The sequence below is a fragment of the Loxodonta africana genome, chromosome 5 (assembly GCF_030014295.1).
Source record: "Loxodonta africana isolate mLoxAfr1 chromosome 5, mLoxAfr1.hap2, whole genome shotgun sequence".
Classification (NCBI taxonomy): Eukaryota; Metazoa; Chordata; class Mammalia; order Proboscidea; family Elephantidae; genus Loxodonta; species Loxodonta africana.
Window position 1 is genome coordinate 162,875,492 of NC_087346.1, and position 23,327 is coordinate 162,898,818.

A 23,327-nucleotide genomic window follows, 5' to 3' on the forward strand; every position below is an offset into this window, starting at 1 on the left:
GTCTCCTGTCAACTGGAGGCAGATCTGTTTGAGTGCGCAGAAGCTAACCACAGTGGTGTGAGGGGTCGGGGTGACACAGCCCGGAGCCGACAGGCTGTGGGGTGTGGGTCACAGAGGGGAACATGCTGAGGTCTGGGATGGGGGGTCTCCTGTCAACTGGAGGCAGATCTGTTTGAGTGCACAGAAGCCAACCACAGTGGTGTAAGGGGTGGGGGTGACACAGCCCGAAGCCGACAGGCTGTGGGGTGTGGGTCACAGAGAGGAACATGCTGAGGTCTGGGATGGGGGGTCTCCTGTCAACTGGAGGCAGATCTGTTTGAGTGCGCAGAAGCCAACCACAGTGGTGTGAGGGGTCGGGGTGACACAGCCCGGAGCCGACAGGCTGTGGGGTGTGGGTCACAGAGGGGAACATGCTGAGGTCTGGGATGGGGGGTCTCCTGTCAACTGGAGGCAGATCTGTTTGAGTGCGCAGAAGCTAACCACAGTGGTGTGAGGGGTCGGGGTGGCACAGCCCGGAGCCGACAGGCTGTGGGGTGTGGGTCACAGAGGGGAACATGCTGAGGTCTGGGATGGGGGGTCTCCTGTCAACTGGAGGCAGATCTGTTTGAGTGCGCAGAAGCTAACCACAGTGGTGTGAGGGGTCGGGGTGATACAGCCCGGAGCCGACAGGCTGTGGGGTGTGGGTCACAGAGGGGAACATGCTGAGGTCTGGGATGGGGGGTCTCCTGTCAACTGGAGGCAGATCTGTTTGAGTGCGCAGAAGCTAACCACAGTGGTGTAAGGGGTGGGGGTGACACAGCCCGGAGCCGACAGGCTGTGGGGTGTGGGTCACAGAGGGGAACATGCTGAGGTCTGGGACGGGGGGTCTCCTGTCAACTGGAGGCAGATCTGTTTAGGGGCGCAGAAGCCAACCACAGTGGTGTGAGGAGTCGGGGTGACACAGCCCGGAGCCGACAGGCTGTGGGGTGTGGGTCACAGAGGGGAACATGCTGAGGTCTGGGATGGGGGGTCTCCTGTCAACTGGAGGCAGATCTGTTTGAGTGCGCAGAAGCCAACCACAGTGGTGTAAGGGGTCGGGGTGACACAGCCCGGAGCCGACAGGCTGTGGGGTGTGGGTCACAGAGGGGAACATGCTGAGGTCTGGGATGGGGGGTCTCCTGTCAACTGGAGGCAGATCTGTTTGAGTGCGCAGAAGCTAACCAGAATGGTGTGAGGGGTGGGGGTGACACAGCCCGAAGCCGACAGGCTGTGGGGTGTGGGTCACAGAGAGGAACATGCTGAGGTCTGGGATGGGGGGTCTCCTGTCACCTGGAGGCAAATCTGTTTGAGTGCGCAGAAGCCAACCACAGTGGTGTGAGGGGTGGGGGTGACACAGCCCGAAGCCGACAGGCTGTGGGGTGTGGGTCACAGAGAGGAACATGCTGAGGTCTGGGATGAGGGGTCTCCTGTCAACTGGAGGCAGATCTGTTTGAGTGCGCAGAAGCTAACCACAGTGGTGTGAGGGGTGGGGGTGACACAGCCCGAAGCCGACAGGCTGTGGGGTGTGGGTCACAGAGAGGAACATGCTGAGGTCTGGGATGGGGGGTCTCCTGTCAACTGGAAGCAGATCTGTTTGAGAGCGCAGAAGCTAACAACAGTGGTGTAAGGGGTGGGGGTGACACAGCCCGGAGCCGACAGGCTGTGGGGTGTGGGTCACAGAGGGGAACATGTTGAGGTCTGGGATGGGGGGTCTCCTGTCAACGGGAGGCAGATCTGTTTGAGTGCGCAGAAGCTAACCACAGTGGTGTAAGGGGTGGGGGTGACACAGCCCGGAGCCGACAGGCTGTGGGGTGTGGGTCACAGAGGGGAACATGCTGAGGTCTGGGATGGGGGGTCTCCTGTCAACTGGAGGCAGACCTGTTTGAGTGCGCAGAAGCCAACACAGTGGTGTAAGGGGTGGGGGTGACACAGCCCGGAGCCGACAGGCTGTGGGGTGTGGGTCACAGAGGGGAACATGCTGAGGTCTGGGATGGGGGGTCTCCTGTCAACTGGAGGCAGATCTGTTTGAGTGCGCAGAAGCTAACCACAGTGGTGTAAGGGGTCGGGGTGACACAGCCCGAAGCAGACAGGCTGTGGGGTGTGGGTCACAGAGAGGAACATGCTGAGGTCTGGGATGGGGGGTCTCCTGTCAACTGGAGGCAGATCTGTTTGAGTGCGCAGAAGCTAACCACAGTGGTGTAAGGGGTGGGGGTGACACAGCCCGGAGCCGACAGGCTGTGGGGTGTGGGTCACAGAGGGGAACATGCTGAGGTCTGGGATGGGGGGTCTCCTGTCAACTGGAGGCAGATCTGTTTGAGTGCGCAGAAGCTAACCACAGTGGTGTAAGGGGTGGGGGTGACACAGCCCGGAGCCGACAGGCTGTGGGGTGTGGGTCACAGAGGGGAACATGCTGAGGTCTGGGATGGGGGATCTCCTGTCAACTGGAAGCAGATCTGTTTGAGTGCGCAGAAGCCAACACAGTGGTGTGAGGGGTCGGGGTGGCACAGCCCGGAGCCGACAGGCTGTGGGGTGTGGGTCACAGAGGGGAACATGCTGAGGTCTGGGATGGGGGGTCTCCTGTCAACTGGAGGCAGATCTGTTTGAGTGCGGAGAAGCCAACCACAGTGGTGTGAGGGGTCGGGGTGGCACAGCCCGAAGCCGACAGGCTGTGGGGTGTGGGTCACAGAGAGGAATATGCTGAGGTCTGGGATGGGGGGTCTCCTGTCAACTGGAGGCAGATCTGTTTGAGTGCGCAGAAGCCAACCACAGTGGTGTGAGGGGTCGGGGTGACACAGCCCGAAGCCGACAGGCTGTGGGGTGTGGGTCACAGAGAGGAACATGCTGAGGTCTGGGATGGGGGGTCTCCTGTCAACTGGAAGCAGATCTGTTTGAGTGCGCAGAAGCCAACCACAGTGGTGTGAGGGGTCGGGGTGACACAGCCCGGAGCCGACAGGCTGTGGGGTGTGGGTCACAGAGGGGAACATGCTGAGGTCTGGGATGGGGGGTCTCCTGTCAACTGGAAGCAGATCTGTTTGAGTGCGCAGAAGCCAACCACAGTGGTGTGAGGGGTGGGGGTGACACAGCCCGGAGCCGACAGGCTGTGGGGTGTGGGTCACAGAGGGGAACATGCTGAGGTCTGGGATTGGGGGTCTCCTGTCAACTGGAAGCAGATCTGTTTGAGTGCGCAGAAGCCAACCACAGTGGTGTGAGGGGTGGGGGTGACACAGCCCGGAGCCGACAGGCTGTCGGGTGTGGGTCACAGAGAGGAACATGCTGAGGTCTGGGATGGGGGGTCTCCTGTCAACTGGAAGCAGATCTGTTTGAGTGCGCAGAAGCCAACCACAGTGGTGTGAGGGGTCGGGGTGACACAGCCCGGAGCCGACAGGCTGTGGGGTGTGGGTAACAGAGGGGAACATGCTGAGGTCTGGGATGGGGGGTCTCCTGTCAACTGGAAGCAGATCTGTTTGAGTGCGCAGAAGCCAACCACAGTGGTGTGAGGGGTGGGGGTGACACAGCCCGGAGCCGACAGGCTGTGGGGTGTGGGTCACAGAGGGGAACATGCTGAGGTCTGGGATGGGGGGTCTCCTGTCAACTGGAAGCAGATCTGTTTGAGTGCGCAGAAGCCAACCACAGTGGTGTGAGGGGTGGGGGTGACACAGCCCGGAGCCGACAGGCTGTGGGGTGTGGGTCACAGAGGGGAACATGCTGAGGTCTGGGGTGGGGGGTCTCCTGTCAACTGGAAGCAGATCTGTTTGAGTGCGCAGAAGCCAACCACAGTGGTGTGAGGGGTCGCGGTGACACAGCCCGGAGCCGACAGGCTGTGGGGTGTGGGTGACAGAGAGGAACATGCTGAGGTCTGGGATGGGGGGTCTCCTGTCAACTGGAATCAGATCTGTTTGAGTGCGCAGAAGCTAACCACAGTGGTGTAAGGGGTGGGGGTGACACAGCCCGAAGCCGACAGGCTGTGGGGTGTGGGTCACAGAGGGGAACATGCTGAGGTCTGGGATGGGGGGTCTCCTGTCAACTGGAAGCAGATCTGTTTGAGTGCGCAGAAGCCAACCACAGTGGTGTGAGGGGTCGGGGTGACACAGCCCGGAGCCGACAGGCTGTGGGGTGTGGGTCACAGAGGGGAACATGCTGAGGTCTGGGATGGGGGGTCTCCTGTCAACTGCAGGCAGATCTGTTTGAGTGCGCAGAAGCCAACCACAGTGGTGTAAGGGGTGGGGGTGACACAGCCCGAAGCCGACAGGCTGTGGGGTGTGGGTCACAGAGGGGAACATGCTGAGGTCTGGGATGGGGGGTCTCCTGTCAACTGGAAGCAGATCTGTTTGAGTGCGCAGAAGCTAACCACAGTGGTGTAAGGGGTGGGGGTGACACAGCCCGAAGCCGACAGGCTGTGGGGTGTGGGTCACAGAGGGGAACATGCTGAGGTCTGGGATGGGGGGTCTCCTGTCAACTGGAGGCAGATCTGTTTGAGTGCGCAGAAGCCAACCACAGTGGTGTAAGGGGTGGGGGTGACACAGCCCGAAGCCGACAGGCTGTGGGGTGTGGGTCACAGAGGGGAACATGCTGAGGTCTGGGATGGGGGGTCTCCTGTCAACTGGAGGCAGATCTGTTTGAGTGCGCAGAAGCCAACCACAGTGGTGTAAGGGGTCGGGGTGACACAGCCCGAAGCCGACAGGCTGTGGGGTGTGGGTCACAGAGAGGAACATGATGAGGTCTGGGACGGGGGGTCTCCTGTCAACTGGAGGCAGATCTGTTTGAGTGCGCAGAAGCTAACCACAGTGGTGTAAGGGGTCGGGGTGACACAGCCCGGAGCCGACAGGCTGTGGGGTGTGGGTCACAGAGGGGAACATGCTGAGGTCTGGGATTGGGGGTCTCCTGTCAACTGGAGGCAGATCTGTTTGAGTGCGCAGAAGCTAACCACAGTGGTGTAAGGGGTGGGGGTGACACAGCCCGAAGCCGACAGGCTGTGGGGTGTGGGTCACAGAGGGGAACATGCTGAGGTCTGGGATGGGGGGTCTCCTGTCAACTGGAAGCAGACCTGTTTGAGTGCGCAGAAGCTAACCACAGTGGTGTAAGGGGTGGGGGTGACACAGCCCGAAGCCGACAGGCTGTGGGGTGTGGGTCACAGAGGGGAACATGCTGAGGTCTGGGATGGGGGGTCTCCTGTCAACTGGAGGCAGATCTGTTTGAGTGCGCAGAAGCCAACCACAGTGGTGTAAGGGGTGGGGGTGACAAAGCCCGAAGCCGACAGGCTGTGGGGTGTGGGTCACAGAGGGGAACATGCTGAGGTCTGGGACGGGGGGTCTCCTGTCAACTGGAGGCAGATCTGTTTGAGTGCGCAGAAGCTAACCACAGTGGTGTAAGGGGTCGGGGTGACACAGCCCGGAGCCGACAGGCTGTGGGGTGTGGGTAACAGAGGGGAACATGCTGAGGTCTGGGATGGGGGGTCTCCTGTCAACTGGAGGCAGATCTGTTTGAGTGCGCAGAAGCCAACCACAGTGGTGTAAGGGGTGGGGGTGACACAGCCCGGAGCCGACAGGCTGTGGGGTGTGGGTCACAGAGAGGAACATGCTGAGGTCTGGGATGGGGGGTCTCCTGTCAACTGGAAGCAGATCTGTTTGAGTGCGCAGAAGCCAACCACAGTGGTGTAAGGGGTGGGGGTGACACAGCCCGAAGCCGACAGGCTGTGGGGTGTGGGTCACAGAGAGGAACATGCTGAGGTCTGGGATGGGGGGTCTCCTGTCAAGTGGAAGCAGATCTGTTTGAGTGCGCAGAAGCTAACCACAGTGGTGTAAGGGGTGGGGGTGACACAGCCCGAAGCCGACAGGCTGTGGGGTGTGGGTCACAGAGGGGAACATGCTGAGGTCTGGGATGGGGGGTCTCCTGTCAACTGGAAGCAGACCTGTTTGAGTGCGCAGAAGCTAACCACAGTGGTGTAAGGGGTCGGGGTGACACAGCCCGGAGCTGACAGGCTGTGGGGTGTGGGTCACAGAGGGGAACATGCTGAGGTCTGGGATGGGGGGTCTCCTGTCAACTGGAGGCAGATCTGTTTGAGTGCGCAGAAGCCAACCGCAGTGGTGTAAGGGGTGGGGGTGACACAGCCCGGAGCCGACAGGCTGTGGGGTGTGGGTCACAGAGGGGAACATGCTGAGGTCTGGGATGGGGGGTCTCCTGTCAACTGGAAGCAGATCTGTTTGAGTGCGCAGAAGCCAACCACAGTGGTGTAAGGGGTGGGGGTGACACAGCCCGAAGCCGACAGGCTGTGGGGTGTGGGTCACAGAGGGGAACATGCTGAGGTCTGGGATGGGGGGTCTCCTGTCAACTGGAAGCAGACCTGTTTGAGTGCGCAGAAGCTAACCACAGTGGTGTAAGGGGTGGGGGTGGCACAGCCCGAAGCCGACAGGCTGTGGGGTGTGGGTCACAGAGGGGAACATGCTGAGGTCTGGGATGGGGGGTCTCCTGTCAACTGGAGGCAGATCTGTTTGAGTGCGCAGAAGCTAACCACAGTGGTGTAAGGGGTGGGGGTGACACAGCCCGAAGCCGACAGGCTGTGGGGTGTGGGTCACAGAGAGGAACATGCTGAGGTCTGGGATGGGGGGTCTCCTGTCAACTGGAAGCAGATCTGTTTGAGTGCGCAGAAGCTAACCACAGTGGTGTAAGGGGTGGGGGTGACACAGCCCGGAGCCGACAGGCTGTGGGGTGTGGGTCACAGAGGGGAACATGCTGAGGTCTGGGATGGGGGGTCTCCTGTCAACTGGAAGCAGATCTGTTTGAGTGCGCAGAAGCCAACCACAGTGGTGTAAGGGGTGGGGGTGACACAGCCCGAAGCCGACAGGCTGTGGGGTGTGGGTCACAGAGGGGAACATGCTGAGGTCTGGGATGGGGGGTCTCCTGTCAACTGGAGGCAGATCTGTTTGAGTGCGCAGAAGCCAACCACAGTGGTGTAAGGGGTGGGGGTGACACAGCCCGAAGCCGACAGGCTGTGGGGTGTGGGTCACAGAGAGGAACATGCTGAGGTCTGGGATGGGGGGTCTCCTGTCAACTGGAAGCAGACCTGTTTGAGTGCGCAGAAGCTAACCACAGTGGTGTAAGGGGTGGGGGTGACACAGCCCGAAGCCGACAGGCTGTGGGGTGTGGGTCACAGAGAGGAACATGCTGAGGTCTGGGATGGGGGGTCTCCTGTCAACTGGAAGCAGATCTGTTTGAGTGCGCAGAAGCTAACCACAGTGGTGTAAGGGGTGGGGGTGACACAGCCCGAAGCCGACAGGCTGTGGGGTGTGGGTCACAGAGAGGAACATGCTGAGGTCTGGGATGGGGGGTCTCCTGTCAACTGGAAGCAGATCTGTTTGAGTGCGCAGAAGCTAACCACAGTGGTGTAAGGGGTGGGGGTGGCACAGCCCGAAGCCGACAGGCTGTGGGGTGTGGGTCACAGAGGGGAACATGCTGAGGTCTGGGATGGGGGGTCTCCTGTCAACTGGAAGCAGCTTAGTGAAATGGGGTCAAAGGTCGAAAGCAGGAATGTAAAACGGGGGGTAGGGGGGTGCAGCCCAGTGCAGATGAGCCGTGGGTCACAGAGACGGACGTGTAAGGTCTGGGGTGGGAGGTTCTGAGTGTGTCAAAAGCCCCTTGGAAGTAAATCCTGCTCCGGTGACTGGACTGCGACTCTGGTTGACACTACTAGTCAAAATATGAGTTTAAACGATGGACACTTTCAAAAGAGTATTTATGCATAGTGGTTAAGTCCTGTGGCTGCTAACCAAAGGGTCAGCAGTTTGAATCCACCAGGCACTCCTTGGAAACTCTATGGGGCAGTGCTACTCTGTCTTATCGGGTGGCTATTAGTCGGAATAGACTCGACAGCACTGGGTTTGGTTTGGTTTTTTGGTTCAGTTCATATATGTGGCACAGATGTCTCTAAGCGACTGTTCATTAATATTCATTAACAGTTCTAGATATCCAAGCAATAGCAGCCATACCATAAAATTCCTTCAAAGAATATTTTTAAGAATCAAGGAAATGTTAAAAGTTCTTCAGAGAAAAAGAAAACTATACGAGTCAGAAAATCAAATCTATACAAAGAAAAATGTTGAAGAAGAAATAAATGAGGATAAAATAAAATCTTTTAATTTTCTTATTCTTAATGGGTAACAGTTTGTTTAAAATAACAGCAACTCTATTTTGGATGACTATAGTCTATAGATAAGTGAAATGTATGACTACAACGTTACACGTGACGGGAGAAGAACTGAAAACACTGTTACGAGGCACCTGCACTACCTGTGAAGCCGTATACAGTTATTTCGGAGCGGCCTTAGGTTTGTCATAACTGTATGTGGGAAGCTCCAGGGCAACCTCTAAAAAAAATTTTTTTTAAAGAAGTATACTGGATAGGCTAAGAGAGAAGAAAAATGGAATCATACAAAATGCCCAATTAAACCAGAGAAGACAAAAGAGTGGAAGACAAAAAAAAAAAAAAGAACAAAGGCAATACACAGGAAACAGTTACAGATACGGCAGATACGAATCCAACTGTATCAAGAATCACTTTACACGTGAATGGTCTACACACCAAGTAAAAGACAGAGACTGTCAGAGTGGATAAAAATGTGGCAGATGTGAATTTGACTATATCCGTAATCACTTTACACTTCAACAGTCTACACACACCAGGTAAAAGATAGACTGTCAAAGTAGATAAAAAGATAAGACCCAACTATACGCTGTCTACAAGAAACCCACCTTCAGTGTAAAGACACAGATAAATATAAAGTAGAGATGGAGTAAGACATGCCATGCTAAGAAAGCTGGAGTAGCTGTATTGATTTCAGACAAAGTGGACTTCAGAGCAAGGGAAATGATCAGCACAGAGGGGCTCTGGGAAATGATCAGGGACAGAGCAGCTTTACATAAAGATGAAGGGGCCAATTCTCCACGAAGATGTAACAATCCTCAACGTGTATGTGCCTAACAGGGGAGAGTCAAGATTCCTGAGGCAAAAGCTGACAGAACTGCAGGAAACAAACTATTACAACTGAGAATCAGGGAAGGAATGTAAATTCCACATCTTGACAGGCCTTTGCCCATTATTGTCATTCTCACTTTGCTCAGGATATTTCAAGCTTACGTAGCTTCTAAAAGATGGTTTTTAAAAATTAAATTCAGACTATATGAAACAGAAAAATAAAACACAGGTTCAAATGCTCAACCTTTCTAAGTGCTCACCAGGCTTCCTCTCGAATGCAGAGCTGATCAGCACCAGAGCAGTGTTCACTTCCTCTGTGGAAGAGGCTCCGTGACTGCCTGTCTCCGACATGCCGTGATCCCCACAGAGAACAAGCAAACTGGGTAGAAGAGCCTCCTTCTCCTGTAAGTCAGAGGAAGCTACTTAAGTGCCTTCAGTCTGATGGGAACACACACTCTTGTTGAGAAAACATCTCAGATTCCAGTTTACTTTGTAAGTAGCCCTTTCCAAATGAATCACATTTTTTTCTCCTGTGAGCTCACAACCGGATCGAAGGATTAAGATCAAATAACATCACAAATGGAACAAACGGAATGACGTGTTTGCGCTGATGTCAGCCAAGCCCTGAACGCAGGACTTGGGTTTGACTTCTCTTTCTGCCCTTCTGAGCTACGGACCTTGGGCACTACACTCCCTTGTACCTCAGTTTCCTCATCTATCAAATGGATAGGCTGATAGGATCCATCTCGCCAGGTTGTTGTGAGGATTAAAACAAAAACCACATGGAAAGAGCTCAGACTGTCCTTAACCCTAGCGACTCCGCTCTGCTCACCGTGCTGTGGGTTCCAGCCACACTGGCCTTTGCCACTTCTTGGACATGGCCCCTTCTTTGGACACAACCCTCCTTGGACTTACCCACCTGGTGTTTGTCTGCCTAGAACCTCCTTTGAAGACTAAGAGCATCTACCTCCTCCCTTCCTTCAAGTCACTGCTTACACCCCACGCCTCCTCAAGGAAGCCTCCCTTCTGCTGTTCTCCATGGCACCAACCACTTGCTAGCAAACTTACTGTTATCTAATTACACGTTACGCTTCTTGTTATTGTCCGTCTCTCCCAGCTAGAAGGTGCGCTGGAGCTGCCTGGCATGTGGCCTACATCAGTAAACGGGTGTGAGAGCAGCTTCCCTCTCGGGGTGACTGAGCACATTTTAGTAGCTTCCTTTTTCCTAGAGACACTGTCCCTGCACACCACAAACGATGCCTCACCTTTGACAACAGTGCCATGTGGATCTTCATGAGGACACCATCCATCTCACTGAGCTTCTGCCCAATCAGGGGGCTGTTTGGCCCCGAGAGGTGCCCGATGTGGTCCAGCCCCAAGTAGTGCAGGATCAACAAGTCCCAGTCTTCTCTTTTCAGTACTTTCTCCAAATGCCTCGTGACATTGTTATCAACCTTTAAAGTATACACAAATGCTCACCTAATGTTCCCCTGATCTTCACTCCCCAAGGAAAAACTGACAAGGTCATTTTAAAATCTAGGAGTTCATTCCAGTAGCAGGACTCATGGAAGTTGAAAAGACACAAAACAAAAAAGCAAACATGCACATTAAATATGGCTTTTTCTAATATGCTTTTTATGTCTCTAGGTTGCAGACAGAACGTATTACACAGATGATAAGTTAAACGAGCAAGGGTTGTTCTGGACAAATGAGATAGCATTTCTGTGGGACCACTACTGGGGCTAAACGGGCCCCGAGTTGTCACTAAGTAACTACTGGCAGAGAGCCATTAATGAGCCATGACAGGCCTCGGATTAAGGTGACGAGCAGGATGGGGCAGACTGGAGAGCTGCAGGCATGTGGTTGCCCACGAGAAGGCTGACTTGGAGGGAGAGACTCAGCACCCAGCGGCCACATCTACTTCTGAAATAAACACATCACAAGATCAGCAGTCTGGCCCTCAGCTAGCCACTCCCTCCCACAAGGAAACTACGTGACAAAGCGTGTGAGTGCTACCTTGCTCTGCCTCAGGGAAACTCAGCCACTACTGAAAAGTAACTGTGTCCATCATGGAGCACTACGTGCTGCACCTGAGAGATGTGGGTGTCCACTCCTATACCACCCACCCATCCTCCCTGCCCCCACTCCCAGGAGAACCAAACAGCTCCGAGAGTCCCAGGCAGGCCCAGGAGTCCTATGGACCAGTTATGTCCAGATAATGCCACCCCACTGTGTCCCCTTGGGAAGGTCCTGCTCACCCGTCAACACCTGGTTCAAATACCATCCTCCGCTGTGAGGCCCTTCCTGACCCTTTGCGCCCCTCGATAAGGTGGTTCGTTGCTCTATGCTTTGGGCTCCACAGAACGTGGGCTCACATCCCCACTGGTGACACGAATCAGTAATTCTTAAAATCTCTCCACACTCACCCCCAATGTACTAGCAAAGCCACATATACAAGGGCACTGCTTCCCATCCGGCAGCAGGCATGCGAGTTCCACCTAGTGTAACATATTTCTCCTGTTTTAAAAACTAACCTCTGTGTAATCTGACACAAAAAACGAGGTGGTTCCATCATATTCCACAAAGTGCTTTGGGAATAATTTGACCCATGTTTCATCTCCATAAAAGATCACTCTTTTCCCAGCGGCTTTTGCCTGTCTTAGCACATTGTCTTCCAGCAGCACCGGAGAATTGAGGTTCCTGATGACATCAACAAAGCCAGGGATGCTCCCTGTCATCAACGCCTGCAGGAAGAAACAGTTGAGAATCAGACTAGAGAATCCAAACGTGCAGGCTGAGAAGGGGCACCCAAAGCCATCTTATAGATGAGATTGGTGTGCACGAGACTGGGGCACCCCAATTCTGGGGGCTGGTCATCTTGAGGACCACAATTGGGCAAAGGCGGAAAAGCTACACATAGAGTCTACAAAGAAGAGCAGACTCAACAATGAAGACTTGACTGTGAACGATCCTTCCAGCTGACAAGGGAATAGAGGAGGCTGTTGCGAGGATGGCTAGGTGACAGCACGGCCAGAGAGAAAGTGTGGGCCAACAACAGAGAGAAGTACAGATCAATAACAGACTTGAAGCCAATGGCACAAAGTGTGCCCTGGGCTGAAAACATGAACTGGTATATTTCGGTTCCCACTTAACTTCAAATCTGCTCCTTATGACGAGCAAACTCCACATGCTGACCCTATGATCCAGCAACTCCAATGTTCCACCTCTGAACGAGAAAACGGACTCACACACCCAAGGAGGGATGTGGTCTCTGGGCACAAACTCTCAGAGGTTTCAAAGTAGACTGGCCCAGGGACACCAGCTAGATACTTTCCCCCCTCCTCCCTTCAATGGTACACCCCACTCTGAGAGGAGAGGGTAACTGTGTGAGTCATCTAGTATAGCTATAACAGAGATACCACACGTGGATGGCTTTAACAAAGAGAAGTTTATTTTCTCACAGTAAAATAAGCCAGAAGTCCAAATTCAAAGCGTCAGCTCCAGGGGAAGGTTTTCTCTCCCTATATCGGCCTTCTCATCAATCTTCCCCCAGACTAGAAGCTTCCCTGGAGAGGGACCCTGAGTCCAAAGGACGTGCTCTGCTCCCGGCACTGCTTTCTTGGTGGTATGAGGTCCCCGTCTCTCTGCTTGCTTCTATCTTTTATCTCTCAAGACATTGTGTCAAGACACAATCCAATCTTGTAGGCTGAGTCCTGCCTCACTAACACAACTGTCTGTGTAATCCAACACAAAAAACGAGGTGGCTCCATCATGTTCCACAAAATACTTCGGGAATAATTTAACCCATATTTTCTCTCCAGAAAAGATCACTCTCTTCCCATCTAACATCACAGAGGCAGGATTTACAACATACAGGAAACTCATACAACACTAGGAATATATACACACATTTTTGGAGGGACATTATTCAATCCGACAGTGACCTTTGATTCCTCACATGACATGTCCTCATACCACCCTGATAGAAAATTAAGTCAATAATCTCATGTTAACCATTCTCAGCTCTCATCAGGCAGGGCCTTAATTTAAGCATCGAATGTAAAAGGTCATATTGAACAGGTGACAGATCTCTGTGACCTGAATTTACACAACAACCTACAACACTGGGATCCAGGGTTCCATGCGATGAAAATAAACAGGAATCTGGATAATGCTAAAAAAAAAAAAAAAAATAGGTGTAATAATTTTGCCAAACTTCTTTAACAGCAAATATGAATTATCTAAACATCCAGAGTGCTTAAGGAGTTCAGCAAATCTTCTCTCTGAAAAGCAACATAAAACAATAAAATATAACAATTTCAAACATATATGTTCCTAACAACAGAGCCCCAAAACACATGAAGCAAAAACTGACAAAACTGAAGGGAAAAATAAACAAGTCAGTAGTTAGACGTCAATACCTCACACCAAGATGGATGCCAGAGGAGACTCTGAAACTTGCTCGCAAACATCAAGCAGCTAAAGCAAAAGGAAGAATTGACGAAGTAAAAGAACTGAACAGAAGGGCCTCTCGAGAACACAAAAAGTAAAGTATTGTAATGACATGTGCAAAGAGCTGGAGATGGAAAAACAAAAGGGAAGAACACGCTCAGTGCTTCTCAAGCTGAAAGAAATGAAGAAAAAATTTAAGCTTCGAGTTGCAATAGTGAAGGATTCCATGGGGGAAAATATTAAATGATGCAGGAAGCATCGAAAGAAGATGGAAAGAATACACAGAGTCATTATACCAAAAAGAATTAGTCAACAGAAGAACCCCAGTGGTCATAGCCACCAGACCTTCTGTTGGCCCAGGACAGGAACCATTCCCCAAGCCAACTCTTCAGACAGGGATTGGACTGGACAATGGGTTGGAAAGGGATGCTGGTGAGGAGTGAGCTTCTTGGATCAGGGGGACACTTGAGACTATGTTGGCATCTCCTGCCTGGAGGGGAGATGAGAGGGTGGAGGAGGTTAGAAGCTGGTGAAATGGACACGAAAAGAGAGAGTGAAGGGAGAGAGCGGGCTGTCTCATTAGGGGGAGAGTAATTGCGAGTGTGTAGCAAAGTGTATATGGGTTTCTGTGTGAGAGGCTGACTTGATTTGTAAACTTTCACTTAAAGCACAATAAAAATTATAAAAGAAATAAAAATTAGTCGATGTTCAACCATTTCAAGAGGTGGCATATGATCAGGAACTGATGGTACTGAAGGAAGAAGTCCAAGCTACTCTGAAGGCATTGGCGAAAAACGAGGCTCCTGGAATTGATGGTATATCAATTGAGATGTTTCAACAAAAAGATGCAGTGCTGGAGGTGCTCACTCGTCTATGCCAAGAAATATGGAAGACAGCTTCCTGGCCAACTGACTGGAAGAGATCCATATTTATGCCTATTCGCAATAAGGGTGATTCAACCTAATGCGGAAATTATAGAACAATAAGCATTTAATATCACACACAAACAAAATTTTGCTGAAGATCATTCAAAAACGGCCACAGCAGTATATCAACAGGGAACTGCCAGAAATTCAGGCTGGTTTCAGAAGAGGATGTGGAACCAGGGATATCATTGGTGATGTCAGATGGATCCTGGCTGAAAGCAGAGAATACCTGAAGGATGTTTACCTGTGTTTCATTGACTATGCAAAGGCATTCGACTGTGTGGATCTTAACTATGGATGACACTGTGAAGAACGGGAATTCCAGAACACTTAATTGTGCTCATGAGGCACCTTTACATAGATCAAGAGGCAATCATTCCAACAGAACAAGGGGATACTGATTGGTTTAAAGTCAGGAAAGGTATGTTTCAGGGCTGTACCCTTTTACCATACCTATTCAATCTGTACGCTGAGCAAACAATACGAGAAGCTGGACTATATGAAGAATGGGGCATTAGGACTGAAGGAAGACTCATTAACAACCTGCGTTATGCAGATGACACAACCTTGCTTGCTGAAAGGGTAGAGGACTTGAAGCACTTACTAATGAAGATCAAAGACCACAGCCTTCAGTATGGACTGCATCTCAACATAAAGAAAACAAAAATTCTCACAACTGGACCAATAAGGAACATCATGATAAATGAAGACAAGACTGAAGTTGTCAAGGATTTCACTTTACTTGGATCCACAATCAACAGCCATGGAAGCAGCAGTCAAGAAATCAAAAGACATACTGCATTGAGCAAATCTGCTGCAAAAGACCTTTTTAAAGTGTTAAAAAGCAAAGATGTCACCGTGAAGACTAAAGTGCACCTGACCCCAGTCACAGGGTTTTCAACAGCCTCATACGCATGCAAAAGCTGGACAATGAATAAGGAGGACCAAATAATAATTGATGCCTTTGAATTGTGGGGTAGGCAAAGAATATCAAACGTACTATGGATTGACAAAAGAACAAACAAATCTGTCCTAGAAGCAGTACAACCAGAATGCTCCTTAGAAGCAAGGATGGTGAGACTGCGTCTCACATACTTTGTACATGTTGTCAGGAGGGACCAGCCCCTGGAGAAGGACATCATGCGTGGTATAGTAGAGGGTCAGTGAAAAAGAGAAGACCCTCAATGAGATGGACTGACATAGCGGCTGCAACAACGGGCTCATGTATAACAACAATTGTGAAGATGGCACAGGACTGGGCAGTGTTTCGTTCTGCTGTACCCAGAACTGCTATGAGTCGGAACAGATCCAAAGGCCCCTAACAACAACAGGGTTGGGAGAGACGGGGAAAAGAGAAGTTTTGCTTAGGGGACACGGAGCTTATGTTAATGGTGGTAGAATAATTAGGAAAAGGATAGCAATAAAGTCTGCACAACATGAAAGACAGAATCAATGCTGCCGAATTGTATATGTAGAAATTGTTGAACTAATATTTCATTGTGTACAGTTTTACCACACAAAAAATAAATCATTCAATATGTGGAAATATACAAAGTGTACACTGTATTGTATGAAAATCACCACAAGAAAGTTGTTTTTTAATGTGAATCTCTTTTATACTCAAAATCCGGCCCCCTAAAGATAAACCAGTCACTCTTGCCAAGTATCCTTGCAGACTTTTTTCTACATGTACATAATTACAAATACACACTATACAAACTACACATATGATTCCACAACTTACTTTTGTTTTTCGATTAATACGATGAACCTCCTTCCCCTGAACACACAAAAGCTACTGCTTGTTTTTAACAGCTGCAAAGTGTGCATTTAACCAAGTGCATCCTAATGGACATTTATTCTAAGAGCTTCATGTGGAAGTGCCGCCTGAGCTGAGAGCTGAGGAAAACCTGCTGTCTGGGTGGGGCGGGGCGGGGCGGGGTGGGGTTGGCTCCCAGGGGAAGACGGCAGCCTGCAAAGGCCCCAGCAGGGAAGGGCAGGCGCTTGAGGCACTGAGTGCATGTGACGTGGGCAAAAGTCAGTCAGATGAGGACGGAGGCAAACAGGCAGAACACAGAGCCTTGGGGGGTGTTGAGGATGTGAGTGTAAACCTAAGCAGAGAACAGGCCACTGTGTTTTAGCAGGTGGAGTAGCAAAACCGACCTGGGCTTGGACTGGGCCGCACACAAAAGGGGCTGGCAGACCTTACAATCCAGGCGGGAAGGTACAGCAGGCTGTCCTGAGACGGGCAGTGGGGATGAGGGAAGGGGTGAGGACAGACCTCAGGGGACAGCAGGTTGGCTGCAGCAGCGGGGGTGAGGGTAGGGGTGGGGACAGATCTGAGAGGCATTAGGGAGGCAAAACCACCTGGACTAAAGGACTAGCTGGAATGGACACTGGGGAATGAGGAAGAAACGTCGAGGGCACTCTCCAGTAGTCCTTAGCTGAGGGGCACCCCTTGAGACCTGGTGTCTGGGGAATGAGGAAGAAATGTCGAGGGGACTTCCAGGCCACCCTTAGCTGAGGGGCATCCCTAGAGAAACTCCCAGGCCGTCCTGAGCTGAGGGGCACCCCTTGAGAACCTCCCAGACTGTCCTTAGCTGAGGGGCACCCCTTGAGAACCTCCCAGACTGTCCTTAGCTGAGGGGCACTCCTTGAGAAACTCCCAAGCCATCCTTAGCTGAGGGGCACCCCTTGAGAAACTCCCAGGCCGTCCTTAGCTGAGGGGCACCCCTTGAGAACCTCCCAGACTGTCCTTAGCTGAGGGGCACTCCTTGAGAACCTCCCAAGCCATCCTTAGCTGAGGGGCACCCCTTGAGAAACTCCCAGGCCGTCCTTAACTGATGGGCACCCCTTGAGAAACTCCCAGACCGTCCTTAGCTGAGGGGCACCCCTTGAGAACCTCCCAGACTGTCCTTAGCTGAGGGGCAGTCCTTGAGAACCTCCCAAGCCATCCTTAGCTAAGAGGCACCCCTTGAGAAACTCCCAGGCCGTCCTTAGCTGAGGGGCACCCCTTGAGAACCTCCCAGACCGTCCTTAGCTGAGGGGCACCCCTTGAGAACCTCCCAGACTGTCCTTAGCTGAGGGGCACTCCTTGAGAACCTCCCAAGCCATCCTTAGCTAAGAGGCACCCCTTGAGAAACTCCCAGGCCATCCTTAGCTGAGGGGCACCCCTTGAGAAACTCCCAGGCCGTCCTTAGCTGAGGGGCACCCCTTGAGAAACTCCCAGGCCGTCCTTAGCTGAGGGGCACCCCTTGAGAAACTCCCAGACCGTCCTTAACTGAGGGGCACCTCTCAAGAGCCCCAGTGTCTGGGGCTGGTGGGCACAGCACCAGAGCAGGTGCACATGTAGGACTGGGAGCTGCCGAGGTGCTCCGGGGGAGTATCCAGCAGTCGGTGAATATACAGACCCTGAACCAAAAGACTAACCAGAGGTGGAAACTGGGAGTCTTTATGTTGATAAACTTGCCTAGAGAGTATCAAACTCCTTAAAGTCCACAGAGGGGAGGACTGATTGGCAAAGGAGGCTGAGAGGGGACAAACAGTGGTAAGAGGAAAGCTAGTGAAGTTTGGTGTCACAGAAGACAAGACCCAAGAGTGCTTGGAAGAGGGGAGATCAGCAGTGCAGACACTACAAAAAGACCGCAAGGATGGGAGCCAAAAACGTTCAGAGATCAGCAAATTAAGGACACTAAGTAGGAGCCCTGGTGGCACATTGATTAAGTGCTTGGCTGCTAACCGAAAGGTCAGTGGTTTGAACCCACCAGCTGTTTCATGGGAGAAAGATGCAGCAGTCTACTCCTGTAAAGATTACAGCCTTGGAAACCCTATGGGGGTGGTTCTACTCTGTCACATGGGGTCGCTATGAGAAGTACCAGTCCACCCCATTTCTGGTACAGAGTAGATATAATTAAACTTTACATTTTTACAACGTGACAGACAAAAACTGGCCTTACAGACTGCTTCTAGTTGCCACCACTTTTACAATTAGTGAAGCTGAGACTCTTGTGTTTACTGGACATTTCAACTCCTTCCTTTGTGTATTTCTTATCTCCTTTTGGGTTTCCACTGGACTGTCTGTCCTTGATTTGATCCTCCTTACATGCTATGGATTTCATGTCTTGTGTCCAGTGCATACTTTTTTTTCCAAGTTACTGCCTGTCTGTGGATTTTGAGTACGATGTCTTCCACCACATGGAAGTTTGCTGTTTTCAAGTCACATCTGTCCACCCTTTCCTGTATGGCTTTTATAAGGCACTCCTTTCTTTTCACAGCAGTCTGGGTTACCCTGATATTTCTAAGAAGGGTAGGCATTTTTTGGTGTCTGCTCACCCCAGGAAGCATGTGGGCAGGGCTCAGGCTGAAGGCAGGAGTCCTGACAAATCTAACGGGCAGCTCAGGCCTGACACCTCCTTGGAGGTTTGCCTGGGCCTGCTGTGGCCATCTGAGAACCAAGGAGGGCTTTTCAGGCTGCATTTAAAGAGGAATTTGACCTGGTCATTCTATTCTGCATTTAAATTGTATACCACAGTACAGCCAACAGAGGCTGTAGGGTCAAACAAACAGGTTCACACTCAGTCTCTGATGCCAGCTGTGTGGTTTTACCCCTTCAAGTCTTTTTTTTTCTCTCACCTGAGAAATGGAGAAGACAGAAGTGCCCAGTCACGGGACCTGGTTCACAGGGCTGTTGTAACAGCACAGGAGTAAAGTTCTGTGCTTTGTGCTGAATGCAGTGCCAGGCACAGAATCAGTGAACAGTAATAACTCTTGGTTATGACTATAAAGTCCCTCAAGAAAAAGAAGGCATTAAAAATTTAGTTACAGAATTAAAAAAAAGCTGCTGTATCTTGACACCTGAAAGCGCTGCTGGGGGCTGCAGTGCTGCGGCATTTAAGCTGGTGTTTTGTCGAGGATGTGGGCACTGTAAGATTAAGTAAGTTCTTTCCCCAACTGGGAGGCAAGGCAGGGGGGACACACTCCTTGCCGACAATGCCCCTCCAACCAAATCCAGAGTTGTGTAGCCCAGTTCCTCCCTGATGGGGAATGAGAAGCGAGGACCTGCAAATGGTTGAGAACAAAATGAAACAAAACAAAACAGCTCTGGGGTGAGGCTCCTCAGACAGAGCTGAAGGAAACAAACGGGCTGGAGGCCAGATGCTCCAAGAATAGCACCAGTTAACACATGAACGTAAATAAAAAACTGGAACCCTGTACACACGTTCAGACACTTTTTTACAACTTCACCTAGATTCCTTAACAGAATGAGCAGGAGCCCGGATGCATTCTCCCAGCTTTCACAGAACAGATCTCAGCAGAAGTGACTGCTGCTCAGAGAAGTGTCACCGGTCATCCTGACCAAAGTTCCACCCCCCCATCACACTCCTCCTCGACTTCACTCACACTTTCATCACCCTCTGGAACCATCTTGGCGATTTACATGTATACTCACGCATTTTCTGTCCCCTACCCTCACGTTAGAAAGTAAGCTTCGTGAGAGCAGAATTGTTGCTGTCTTGCTCTTCACTCTGTCCTTCTGGTCTAGAACAGTGTGCAGTACCTAGTAGATGCTCAAAAAATATTCCTGTATGAAAGACACGCCACATTCAAAAGTGGAGAGTGGGAAAACCAGAAAAAAGTCAGTGAAAGATGTGGCACTGATCCCTGCAATCCCAGACTGTTTTATTTATTCAACAAACATTCACTGAGCACCTACCAAATGCCAGCCTTAAGCCTTCAATCCTTAAGGAAAGCAGCAGCTCCTTCTCAGCAAATAGTAAGATGTCACATGATTGGCCTTGGATGTAAGGCTCAGCCAAAGACTCTCACACCTCACTAACATGCAACAAAAGTCCAGCTCCTCTGCCCACCCTCTCCATCCCCACCCCTCTACTCTTCCTTCCAATCTCAACTTAATGTCACCTCCTCAGCAGGCTTCTCTGAGCTCCTCTTCTAAACTGAGCTCCCACCCATCACTGCTCACCCATTGTGTTTCCTTCCATCACTGTGTTAACTACGCTTTACAACTGTACATTCAGGCACATGTTCATTTGTTTAACGGCTCCATGAAGGCAGAGATATCCTTCCCGAACTGTGTTGTTGTTGTTGTTAGGTGCCGTCGAGTCAGTTCCGACTCATAGTGACCCTACACACAACAGAATGAAACACTGCCTGGTCCTGCGCCATCCTCACAATCGTTGTTATGCTTGAGCCCATTGTTGCAGCCACTGTGTCAATCCACCTCGTTGAGGGTCTTCCTCTTTTCTGCTGACCCTGTACTCTGCCAAGCATGATGTCCTTCTCCAGGGACTGATCCCTCCTGACAACATGTCCAAAGTATGTAAGACACAGTCTCGCCATCCTTGCCTCTAAGGAGCATTCTGGCTGCACTTCTTCCAAGACAGATTTGTTCGTTCTTTTGGCAGCCCATGGGATATTCAATATTCTTCGCCAACACTACAATTCAAAGGCATCAACTCTTCTTCGGTCTTCCTTATTCATTGTCCAGCTTTCACATGCATATAATGTAAGTGAAAATACCATGGCTTGGGTCAGGTGCGCCTTAGTCTTCAGGGTGACATCTTTGGTCTTCAACACTTTGAAGAGGCCCTTTGCAGCAGGTTTGCCCAATAAAATGCGTCTTTTGATTTCTTGACTGCTCCTTCCATGGCTGTTGATTGTGGAACCAAGTAAAATGAAATCCTTGACAACTTCCATCTTTTCTCCATTTTTCATGAATGTTGCTCATTGGTCCAGTTGTAAGGACTTTTGTTTTCTTTATGTTGAAGTGTAGTCCATACTGAAGGCTGCGGTCTTTCATCTTCATTAGTAAGTGCTTCAAATCCTCTTCACTTTCAGCAAGAAAGGTTGTGTCATGTGCATAATGCAGGTTGTTAATGAGTCTTCCTCCAATCCTGATGCCCCATTCTTCTTCATATAGTCCAGCTTCTCGTATTATTTGTTCAGCATACAGATTAAATAGGTGTGCTGAAAGAATACAACCCTGACGCACACCTTTCCTTACTTTAAACCAATCAGTGTCCCCTTGTTCTGTCTGAACAACTGTCTCTTGATCTATGTAAAGGTTCCTCACGAGCACAATTAAGTGTTCTGGAATTCCCATTCCTTGCAGTGTTACCCATGGTTTGTTATGATCTACAGTTGAATGCCTTTGCATAGTCAATGAAACACAGGTAAACATCCTTCAGGTATTCTCTGCTTTCAGCCAGGATCCATCTGACATCACCAATGATATCCCTGGTTCCACGTCCTCTTTGGAAACCAGCCTGAATTTCTGGCAGTTCCCTGTCGATATACTGCTGCAGCCGTTTTTGAATGATCTTCAGCAAAATTTTGCTTGTATGTGATATTAATGATGTTGTTCAATAATTTCCACATTTGGTTGGATCACCTTTCTTGGCAACAGGCATAAATATGGATCTCTTCCAGTCAGTTGGCCAGGAAGCTGTCTTCCATATTTCTTGGCATAGACGAGTGAGCACCTCCAGCGCTGCATCTGTTTGTTGAAACATCTCAATTGATATTCCGTCAATCCCTGGAGCCTCATTTTTCACCAATGCCTTCAGAGTAGCTTGGACTTCTTCCTTCAGTACCATCGGCTCCTGATCATATGCCACCTCTTGAAATGGTTGAATATCGACTAATTCTTTTTGGTATAATGACTGTATATTCCTTCCATCTTCTTTTGATGCTTCCTGGGTCATTTAATATTTTCCTCATGGAATCCTTCACTATTGCAACTCGAGGCTCGAATTTTTTCTTCAGTTATTTCAGCTTGAGAAATGCCGAGCGTGTTCTTCCCTTTTGGTTTTCCATCTCCAGCTCTTTGCACATGTCATTATAATACTTTACTTTGTCTTCTTGAGAGGCCCTTCTGTTCAGTTCTTTTACTTCATCAATTCTTCCTTTTGCTTTAGCTGCTCGATGCTCAAGACCAAGTTTCAGAGTCTTCTCTGACATCCGTCTTGGTCCTTTCTTTCTTTCCTGTCTTTTCAGGGACCTCTTGCTTTCTTCATGGATGATGTCCTTGATGTCATTCCACAACTCGTCTGGTCTTTGGTCACTAGCGTTCAATGCATCAAATCTGTTCTTCAGACGGGCTCTAAATTCAGGTGGGACATACTTAAGGTCATATTTTGGCTCTCGTGGACTTTCTCTGATGTTCTTCAGTTTCAGCTTGAACTTGCATATGAGCAATTGATGGTCTGTTCCACAGTCGGCCCCTGGCCTTGTTCTGACTGATGATATTGAGCTTTTCCACCGTCTCTTTCCACAGATGTAGTCAATTTCCTTTCTGTGTGTTCCATCTGGCAAGGTCCATGTGTACAGTCACCGATCATGTTGGTGAAAGAAGGTATTTGCAATGAAGAAGTCGTTGATCTTGCAAAATTCTATCATTCGATCTCCTGCATTGTTTCTATCACCAAGGCCATATTTTCCAACTACCTGCCCTTCTTTGTTTCCAACTTTCACATTCCAATCACCAGTAATTATCAATGCATCCTGATTGCACGTTCAATCAATTTCAGACTGCAGAAGCTGGGAAAAATCTTCAATTTCTTCATCTTTGGCCTTAGTGGTTGGTGTGTAAATCTGGATAACAGTCGTATTAACTGGTCTTCCTTGTAGGAGTATGGATATTATCCTATCACTGACAGCGTTGTACTTAAGGATAGACCTTGAAACGTTCTTTTTCACGATGAATGCAACACCATTCCTCCTCTTCGAGTTGTCATTCCCAGCATAGTAGACTATATGATTGTCCGATTCAAAATGGCCAACACCAGTCCATTTCAGCTCACTAATGCCTAGGATATCGACATTTATGTGTTCCATTTCATTTCTGACGATTTCCAATTCTCCTAGATTCATACTTCATACATTCCAGGTTCCTGTTACTAATGGATGTTTGCAGCTGTTTCTTCTCATTTTGAGTCGTGCCACAT

General features: G+C 50.4%; 1 protein-coding gene across 7 annotated transcripts in view; it reads right to left on the reverse strand.

Moving 5' to 3' along the window:
* The window catches only part of PIGG (phosphatidylinositol glycan anchor biosynthesis class G (EMM blood group)), a 93,006-nt gene that overhangs the window by 65,856 nt on the left and 3,823 nt on the right, over positions 1–23,327 (reverse strand). For all 7 annotated transcript variants that reach the window (XR_010322185.1, XM_064286254.1, XM_064286256.1 and 4 more), the window contains 3 exons: positions 11,521–11,730; positions 10,252–10,440; positions 9,247–9,388 (listed from right to left, as the gene is read on the reverse strand). Coding sequence is in view for 6 of the 7 variants with exons in the window: in XM_064286254.1 (XP_064142324.1) it covers positions 9,247–9,388; positions 10,252–10,440; positions 11,521–11,730 (541 nt within the window). In the remaining variant the exon portion in view is untranslated. The remainder of the gene's footprint in view (positions 1–9,246; positions 9,389–10,251; positions 10,441–11,520; positions 11,731–23,327) is intronic.